Source organism: Marmota flaviventris, chromosome X (genome assembly GCF_047511675.1).
Source record: "Marmota flaviventris isolate mMarFla1 chromosome X, mMarFla1.hap1, whole genome shotgun sequence".
NCBI lineage: Eukaryota > Metazoa > Chordata > Mammalia > Rodentia > Sciuridae > Marmota > Marmota flaviventris.
In genome coordinates this window covers 113,327,976-113,338,256 of record NC_092518.1, presented here as the reverse complement: position 1 = coordinate 113,338,256, position 10,281 = coordinate 113,327,976, and the positions used below count along the sequence as shown (strand labels likewise).

The window sequence follows — 10,281 nt, the reverse complement described above, 5'->3', positions numbered from 1 at the left end:
ATTATTATTAGTAGTAGTAGTAGTAGTATTTTGGTACTGGGGATTGAACTTGGGCATTCAACCACTGAGCCACATTGCCAGCCCTGTTTTGTTTTTTACTATAATATAGACAGGATCTTACTGAGTTGCTTAGTGCCTCGTCAGTTACTGAAGCTGGCTTTGAACTCTTGATCCTCCTACCTCAGCCTACTGAGCCTCTGGAATTACAGGCATGAGCCACCATACCTAGCATCATCCATGTAATTATTTGAGTCATAAACCTGAGATTCAACCTTTATTTCTTCTCTTGCTTGATGCCTTTCTCTACCACAATTCATTTGTAATCCATGTCATTTTGTTAGAGTAAATGCTTTATTAAGTTATACATAAAAACAATGCACAAGGATATTTTGGCACTACTATGTACAAAGCTCTAAAATTTACCCATCTGACTGCATCCCAGCTTGAGCTTAGCCACCAACGCTTGCTTGGACGACTGTATTACTTTCCTCACAAGTTTTTCTACTTTGTTTTAAGTCTTTACAGTCCATTCTCCACAAATAAGTCTGGAGGATCATTTCAAAACCTAAATGAGATCATGCCTCCTAACACTTTTTCCCTCATATATTGTTGTCCTCCAGCCACAGTGGCTGTTTTGTTGTTGTTGTTGTTATTTGTTTGTTTGTTTAATTTTTTCTGGATATTGTTCTACTCAGGGCCTTTGCACATGCTGCCTATCTACCTGTAATAGAGATTCTTCTCAAGGCTGACTTCTCTGTATCCATCAGATCTCTGCATAAATATGACTTCCTCTTCAGAGAGATCCTTCATGACCATTTCACAAAAACCAGGTTACCTCACAATTTACATTATTATTTGTATTAAGACCCTATATTTCACCCTCATAGCATTTTCCATAATATCATTACAGTTATTTATAAAATCATCTGTTTAATATTTACTTATACCACTAGAATGTAAGCTCTGGAACGTTGATTCCTTGTCTATGGTTTTATCCTCAGTCCCTACCCAGTCCAATAATATAATATGTAGTATGTGTCCCAAAAATGGGATGAACAAGTGAATGAATAAATGAATGAAGCAAAGAGTCCTGAGCGGAAGCGTCTCTTTTGCATTTACATTACTCTATTCTCACTGTAATAAAAGAGAGGATGGGAGAATATTTGGAGAAAGTATGTGCTTTTGAATTTGGGAGCACCAAGGAGCATGCCTGAAAGCCAAAGGGGAAAATCATGTTTATTCCATACTAATTAATGAGACTTGGGATTGAATGATAAAAATCTAATGATGTTAATGTTGATTCTGAATGCTGGCTGGCAGTCTCGGAAGACAAGGTAAAATGGTAAGAGGACACTGCAGTTTAATCCCCCAATTAGGAAGTAGCTGTCACCCCCAGGGACAACGTTAGCTGCTGATTGATTTTCTTTATACACTGTAATCATAATCAGTACTACCTCTGGCAGCCTAAATGTCCTGGAACCTTCCACTAGAGGTGAATCTTCCTTTACACAAAGGTAGTAACAATCCAGATTGGTGCAAAGGGCAAATTACAGGGAAATTCCTTCATATTACAAAAGAATTCTTAATAAGATTCCTTTGACTAGCTAGTCCCCTGAATGCATTTAAACCAGGATTTCACTGACAAAAATATGGCTGAGGGCTGGGGATGTGGCTCAAGCAGTAGCGCGCTCACCTGGCATGCTGCGGCCCGGGTTCGATCCTCAGCACCACATACAAAGATGTTGTGTCCGCCGAAAACTAGAAAATAAATATTAAAAAATTCTCTCTCTCTCTCTCTCACTCTCTCTCTCTCTCTCTAATTCTCTCTTTAAAAAAATATGGCTGAACTGTAACTTTTTAGGGACACATTGTCATTACCCAAACCTAAGCAGCAAAGATGGTTTGCTTTATTCCCTGACCACAGACTGAGCCTTCAGCCTTGAACACTGACTGAATCAAGCCCCTACTTCTGACCTCACACTTACCCCTAATTTAGGCCACAGCACAGACTGATTTCTAATCCTGCTACAGCCCAGTTATTAAGACCAGGCATTTTACAAATACTCGTCTTTGAGCACTGCAGGGGGCATGTGGGGAAGGGGAAGCTGCATCCATGACTCACTGCTAACCCATCCCTGCTGCTGGAAAAAAAATAACTCTAAATGCACATCCTACTGCTTGTGAGTCAGGAATGTCATTTTCATTTATGAAGGATGGAACATTATTTTTCTCTAACATTTCAAGTGAATAACTTTACATACATTTTCCCCAATTTCCATAGGAATTTGATGCCATGGAAGCAATGTGCTACATGTCCCCAGAGTCTGGCAGGAAGAAACTCTTACTTTTCTTACAGGTACTTTAAGATCAATAATTCTGAATTCCCCTCCTCCTTCCAATTACAACCCTGATGACACCCACCTTGATTTGGGGGAGGTTGGAGAGAGAGAGTTGTCTGAATTCCAATGTTATTTTAGCATTTTGGACTCAGATTTCTATTGAGTCTTAAAAGCTGAGTTTCAGAAGTTCAGACAATATTAAGTTCAGAGACGCTTCTGCACCATGTCCCCATTAGGAAGTGTTTGCCTCCCACTGTGAGACTCCCAAAGGTAGATTCATCATTGGTTATGTCAAGGGAAGAGTGGAAAAGAACATAGGAGACGCACTCTCTGTTCATTCTCCAGGGCATGGTTTCTGATTCTTTTACAACTATTAGGTAAATACACCTAGTAGAACAAAATAGAAAATGCATTCCAGGAGGAAAGAGACAGGGCCTTTGAGTTCAGTATTAGAAGGTATTTGTTCCCTTCCAGAAGCACTGCTCTTTTTTTTCAATTGGCTAACATTTCTTTTTTTTTCTCAGATCTGGCACCTGAATCTCACAGATATGGGTAATCTGACCATGATCAAAGAATTTCTTCTTCTGGGATTTGGGAGTCTCCATGGGCTACAATTTTTCCTTTTTGCAATATTTCTGGGAATCTATGTTGTGACCTTGCTAGGGAACATTCTCATCCTTACAGTAATTTCCAGTGACTGCAGCCTCCAAACCCCCATGTACTTCTTTCTGTTTAATTTCTCCTTCCTTGAGATCTGGTATACTACCTCCATTGTCCCTAAGATGCTGCAGACCCTTCTTTCAGGCCCTGAGGTGATTTCTTTTGCAGGCTGTGTGGCCCAGTTTTACTTCTTTGGTTCCATGGCAGTAGTTGAGTGTTTTCTGCTGGCAGCTATGTCTTATGACCGCTATCTCGCTATCTGCAGCCCTCTCCGATACCCCTCCCTTATGAACCTCCACACATGTGTCCTCCTTGCAGGTGGGTCTTGGCTTGGAGGGTTCCTAACTCCTGTGGTCACTGTCACCATGACTTTCCAGCTGCCATTCTGTGCAGCCTATGAGATCGACCATTTCTTCTGTGACCTGGCTCCTGTGCTGAAGCTGGCTTGTTCTGATCCTGAGACAGTGGAAGAAACCACTTTCCTCATGGCCTCCTTTGTCACCATGGTACCCTTCTTGCTCACTGTAGCCTCCTATATCCACATTGTGGCTGCTGTCCTCAGGATCCCATCAGCTGCAGGAAAGCAACGGGCCTTCTCCACCTGTTCCTCCCACCTCATTGTGGTCACTCTGTACTATGGAACACTGGGAACAGTATATGCCATTCCCACAGCAACCCAGGCCACTGCCTTAAACAAGATCTTCTCTCTGCTTTATACAGTGGTCACCCCCATGATCAATCCCATTGTGTATAGCCTGAGAAACAAGGATGTTAAAAAGGCAATAAGGACACTCCTGAGTCGGTGGGCATACTCCAAGGAGACCTAATGGCTCTCATCATTCCTAGGGAGTCCATTTTCTCAGCAATCTGGGTTTCTCTAAAGGATGCCAGGCACAAGGCTGAGGAGTAGGTGGTTCCAACCATTGTTGTTCCCTTCTTTGAGGGAAATGGCCTGCAAGCAGGAACCTCTTATAGTCTAATACTCTTAGGATTTCCTGGTTAATACCTGAACAGCAAGATTAAGTTTACCAAGATGCATGTGACTCCATCAGTCTAAAACACTCTACAGAAATACTTTTTAGGGGGAAATTAAACAGAACCCCATTGCAGCAACAGCCTCATGCCATAAAGCCTCCTCCTACCTCTTTGTGTATGTGTGTGTGTGTGTGTTGTGTGCATATGTGTATACATAATAGAAGTATCTGTTGGTGCTGAGGTTTTTGGATTGCATTATATACTTGTGTCCATATGCATATTCCACACACACACACACACACACACACACCTCTACGTATGCACTTAGTTGCAATACCCTATCTGTCCTACCTTATCTTTCATTACTTCCTTTTTAGCTTCTACCTAGAATTGTCCTTCACTGGGCCTGTCCCCAGGATTCATGCAAATTCTAGTGGCTGCACCTCACCTCCTGTTGTTCCTTAGATCATTGGCCTCTCCACTGATCAAAACCATCTCTAAAATCCTAGAGAGCTATTGACTATTCCACTCACTTGAATAGTTATTCAAGTCCCTTGAAAACTGGAGTAACATTGTCCCTAGTCCTCTTAATTCCCCCAGCATGGAGCTGCCTTTAGTGTAGATGCAAAACAATTACTTGTTGATTAAATGAATCAATGACTAATCAAAGCAATGGATGCATGGTGAATAAACGGAATGAAATAAGTCACTTTTTCTGCCTACACTGGTCTCTCCTCCCTAGCCCCCACCTCTTGGTCATAGACAGCAACTCTTCTCACCAAAGCCAGCTCCAACTGAACCAAACCAACCTTCCTCCTTGCTGTGCCCCCATCCACCCCTCCCACAGTAGACAGATGGATCTTTCTAGAATCCAAACCTAACCTTTCATTATTCCCCAGTGCCCCAAGGATAGAGTTAAAGCTTCTCAGCTTGGCCTCTGGCCATCTCTTCAGCTCACCCTCAACATTCGTCTTCTCCTGTTTTGTGCTCCAGCTATACCAAACTTCCCCAATAGACTTAGAAGCCCTTTAAAGGCCATATCTCCCCTACAGTATCTAGATCAAGAATGGTACAAAAAAGTAGTTGGTCAAATAAGATATCTTGAATTGAATTGTAAGGCAATCATCACCTACATTTCCTCTTTGTTTCCATCTCTTGGCTTCTGGCTTATGAATCCCTTTGGCTTGAGAAAAAAGGTAATCTTGATTGACTGTCAATAATGTATGTGTGTGTGTGTGTGTGTGTGTGTGTGTGTGTGTGTGTGTGGTTTCACCTCATTTCACCTGCCCATCCTCTCCAGCTAGAAGGAGATACCAGAAGCACAGATAGACATTCCCAAAACCTCCACTTACAAAATGAGTCAAAGAATGCCAAGCAGTTTGGGAAACACTTTCCCAGCTGGCTCTTCCTACTCCCTTCCCGACCACCTACAGAGCTCCCTGTTGTATAGGGTCTAATTGTCTCTAATCTAGTTTTAACTTCTTGTAATTACCCTCAATTATGAAATAGAGCCTGCAGAACACACTCCTTGTGGTTAAGACATGGATCTAGAGTAGAAGTGTAATTACTTTTTAGCCTCTCAGGGGTTCTGCCTAGCCTTCTGTGCAGATGCACGGTGGAAATGCCTCATCTGCTCCATCCATACATGTCTTGTTTTTGTTTTTGTTTTGAGTGCAGTTTTCTCAAATAGGTTGACTAATTTGTCTTCTGTGTCAGCCATTGGGACATTTTTAAAATACCTACTAGCCGATATCAGCTAAACCTATAAACCTTCAACAACTTCCTGTCGCCCTTAGGAAAAAGTCCAAATGTGCCATGGGCATGAACATTACCTGTCAAAACATCTGAGGACATGTCACCCTAATCTAGAGCCCATTCATGGTCTACATAGACATAAATCTTGCCTATATATCATTTTTTCTCTCTCTTGTTCTATGAATTCCTTTCTAATTTCCTAGTTCCTGAATCCCACTTATCACCTCAGAACTTTCACACATGCTATTCTTTTTCTCCTTCCCCATCCCACTTTTCACCTGGTAAATCCTTTGGGTACCATCCCATCATTTCAAGATATGCCCATAGAACACCCTTTTTCATTTTTAAGTTTCTTTCTTTCTTTCTTTCTTTCTTTCTTTCTTTCTTTCTTTCTTGTTGTTAGGAGGGTTTAACCCAGGGGTACTTAACCTCTGAGCCACATCCCCAGTCACCCCCCCCTTTTTTAAATTTTGAGACAGGGTCTCACTAAGTTGCTTAGAGCACTGCTAAGTTGCTGAGGCTGGCTTTGAACTTGTAATCTTCCTGCCTCAGCCTCCTGAGGTGCTGGGATTACAGGTGCATGCCACCATGACTGGTCTCATTTTAAGTTTTTCACAACTTCAATTATATAATTATGTGAATATATTTTTATGTATTCATCTTTATAGAGGTGATATATATATATATATATTATATATATATATATATATATATATATATATATATATATATATATTTCAAGAAGGCAGGATCTGTGTCAGTTTTGTTTGACTACTATATTCCAAGCACCCAGAAAAGCACTTAACACTGAATAATTGTTCAATAAATACTTGTTAATAAAGGAATGAAAAAAAGCCATCTAAAGCCATTTCATTTACTTGCTAAAGCATCATGTTGGTCTCACTTGAGGTGTGGTTATTTAATTTTGTGGGCCAATTAGTTTCACTCTGTTCCCTAAACCACAGTGTATATCAGTATCTCCTGCCGATCATCTCACAAATGTACATAATTCCCCAGGGGAGACAGGTAGAAAGTGCATGGCTCAGTGCAGTCCATCCCTAATAGTAAGAAGCATGCCAAAGTTAATGTCCTGCTCACCATGGTAGTACAGCTTCCCTGCTAAACCCAAAAGGCAACACTTTTCTATTATTGTGCTTTGGTTGGTACACTTGCCTCTGCAATGTGAATAGATTTCCTCTATTTAGCAAAACATTATGTTAATGATTGGACAGAGTAATTAATAGCAAACCAGATTAAATTTTCATGTCTCTGTACAAGCCAAAGAGAAATTATCCCCATTAACCTGATCAGTACAAACTGTCATACTAGATTAGAAGAGCTGCAGCTTCAATTTGTACCTTAACCCCCACTGTTTTGTCCAGATGGCTTGCTGGTACTTCAGCAGATGCTCAGGAAAGAGGGAGAGGAAACTGAAATGGGCAAGTCTGGGAGAAGAAGAGGCAAAATAGGCTTTAGGCCTGATTTAAAGGAAAGTTGCCAGCAGTACCTGCCTTAACATTTCTTTACAAAGCACCCAGGGTGGGAAGTGGGGAAGGCAGAGTTGTCGTCAGGGCAGTGGCACTGACCATATACAGGTGAAAGGCTAAAATTGTGCTTCAGAGCAGTGTGTGTGGAAATAGAACTCCAGAGAGAGGACCTAGAGACAGTCTGACACCTTAGGAAGAGGAGACTGCCAAGAGTTAAACAGGTATCAGGAACTCAGCCAAGTGAATTGTAGTTGAGGGGGCTTCAGAGGTTAATTGAAGTACAAACCAAAAATGGAGGTAAAATATATACAATGTATCCTGGTAGGGTCCCCCGAGATTTCTAAACTTTAACCCAATATGTTTCTTCCTTCTCAAGCTGTACAGGTTTTTCAAGTTCACCTTCCATCTTCCATCTCCATCTGATTATAAAAGAGAATTTATTAGATTGGCTCACAAGATCAGAGGCTGGATAGTTCCCCAGTAGCCATCTGCAGGCTGGAGAACTGGAGAAACCAGTAACTGCTCAAGTCCAAGAAGCTGGAGTCTCAGAACAAGAGGGACCAATGGCATAGTCCCAATCTGGGACTAAAGGCCTAGAAGCTCCCTGGAGAGTTGCTGGTGAGAGTTCACATTAGGAGACTAAAGAAGCTGGAGCCTAGGGTCTACAGGTGATGACAGTAGCTATAAACCCACTCACTGAAGAAGAATGGGACTTACATCTTGTTAGGTTTTCTTTTTTCTTCCACTTTTTATTCCATCCAAGCCACCATTCTATTACAGAGTGCCACCCACATTCAGGGTGGGTCTCATCTCTCTTTTTGTTGTCCTATATGCCAGTAGTCTCTGAAAACAGTCTCCTAGACACCAAAAGCCTCTTAATCTTAAGCATTTTCTAGGCATCTTTCAATCCAATCAAATTGACAACCCAGATTAACCATCACACGTGGCAAAGGCTATAGTAGTGGTCAAGGCAAGAATTAGGTAGAGGAAATCTGGGGGTTCCAGGAACAGATAGAAACATAGAATTAGTGTAAACATTAGAAAGGCCTATAGAGAGATAACTCAGAATTCTATTCTTTGTGGAGAATAGAATATCAATTGAGGAACCAAATAAAAGAGTAGACTCTATAAGAAACTTATAGGAAACTAAATAGGACCCCAATTAATGTCATGGGATGACAGTCAGAATAGGCATGGATTTCAAATATGTCCCTGTGTCAGACTAGTATTGTTCCAAGAGCCTAAGACAGAGCTGAACCCACAGGGATTGTTGAGTAGCGCCACACATGACCAAAATTGCAAAAATGATTTGTCAATTCACTTCTTAGTGAAGAAGCCACTAATACAGTTTCTCCAGTGTTTCATAATATCTTTTCTACTAGCTGGACTGATTGCCTTTGAGAGGTGAATTCTACATGAACCATATCACGTGAACAAATTGGCACAACTCCATGATCTCATCTGTAGTTGGATTCTACACCCATTTTGAGGTCTCTGGCATGCCAAAAATTGCCTCGAACATTCTAGCACTTTTGTTTCTTGAGCATACTAGAAAAAACATTTTCCATTCTTGTTACTATTCTTTTCAAAAACATCATGTTTTGTTGAGCTTCTCTTGAAAGTTCAAAATAAATGTCAACCTTCCCTGTTTTCATTTGTCACTCAAAATGTATTGACATCTTTATAGAAACTTTGCTTCTGTTTAGTGTTTTTTTTTTTTCCAGAACAAATCAGCTTCTTCATCCAAATTGGGTTCTTCAGCCATTCTTACATTTGCAATACATAAAAACAATTAAAGAAGCAAATCTCTGAACTTTTTAATATTTCCATAGGTCCCATGGATGACTAGGTGATCAATTCATGCATCATCATGGACACCTTCACTAAATCTTTTGTGGAAGTCCCAAGTCTTGCTCTTGATATCATTCATCTCCTCATAAACATCTGTTAACATCTAAATATCTCACTTGCAAATTCATTTCACACAATATTTGATATTTGATCCCTTAAACAATAACTGTTCATTTTTGCAGTAACATAAAAATAATATGAATTTCACCACCAATGCTAGGTTGTTCCAGAATGATTAGTTGACTTTGAAAGTTTTGTTCCTGAAAATTAAAGCCTGTTGCCAGTTTGGCCTTGGTCATGGTTCCAAATGTTGAGTAACAACTTCCCCTTGGGCAATGTAGATGTAACCACAAGGACGATTATTTTAGAAATTAGACCACTTATTTTGTTCTTTCTCTTTCATATATTTTGTAATCATCATCTCAACCAGGGCTAACTGAAGGTCAGTGCCACATGGACTTGAAGGGAAAATAAATAAGGCTTGGGAGGGTCCATCAGATTGTTTCATGAACCTATTAGTGCACCTTAGAATATTTTATTTTATCTCTTGAGTAATTACATTATTTGGTAGTGATTAATAAATAGCAGGCTCTGAAGTTAGATTTGGAACATTATCAAACCATTCACTAACCTGGCCCATTAAATAGCTTACTTTCTCTGAGCTGCAGTCTCCTTATCTACTCAACAGAAATAATATTCACCTGCAAAGTTCACAAAAATTAACTGATATAATACATGCAAAACAAATAGCTTGGTATCTGGCACATATTGAGCTATTAATTGATGGCAAGACAAATCTGACTTAGTCAAAGGTCAGGATGTCATTCAAAACATAACACAAAACCTCTGTGAACATTGACTCTTCTTATTCAAAAACTTCCATCAGAGAGTAATGTCAGAAATGATATTCCAGTCTGGCCACACTTTAAGGACAGGCTTGGAGTCTCTTAGGCTTGTGGGATGTGTTTCTGTTTCCTTGGGACATGATCCTGCACCTATTACTCCTGAGCTGAAGATGCTATGGACTTTTACCTTCCTCAGTAAATAGGACTTGGCTCTCAATTTTCTTCAGCCATCCCTATTGCTAGACAAGGACTGAAAGTTTCCATTGATCCTCTAGATCTCTGTGAACCCAGGCTGATTTTATTCAAATTAATTTTCTTCTCAAAGTGTTGATTAATTGAGGCATTATTGTCTGCTATTGTTACTTCCAA

The 10,281-nt window shown here is 40.3% G+C and overlaps 1 protein-coding gene across 1 annotated transcript; it reads left to right on the top strand.

Moving 5' to 3' along the window:
- Window positions 1–2,881: 2,881 nt before the first annotated feature.
- Window positions 2,882–3,826, top strand: LOC114096504 (olfactory receptor 11L1-like). Its single transcript, XM_027940025.1, has one exon. The coding sequence runs from the start codon at window positions 2,888–2,890 to the stop codon at window positions 3,824–3,826; it is 939 nt and encodes a 312-aa protein (XP_027795826.1). The 5' UTR covers window positions 2,882–2,887.
- Window positions 3,827–10,281: the final 6,455 nt, after the last annotated feature.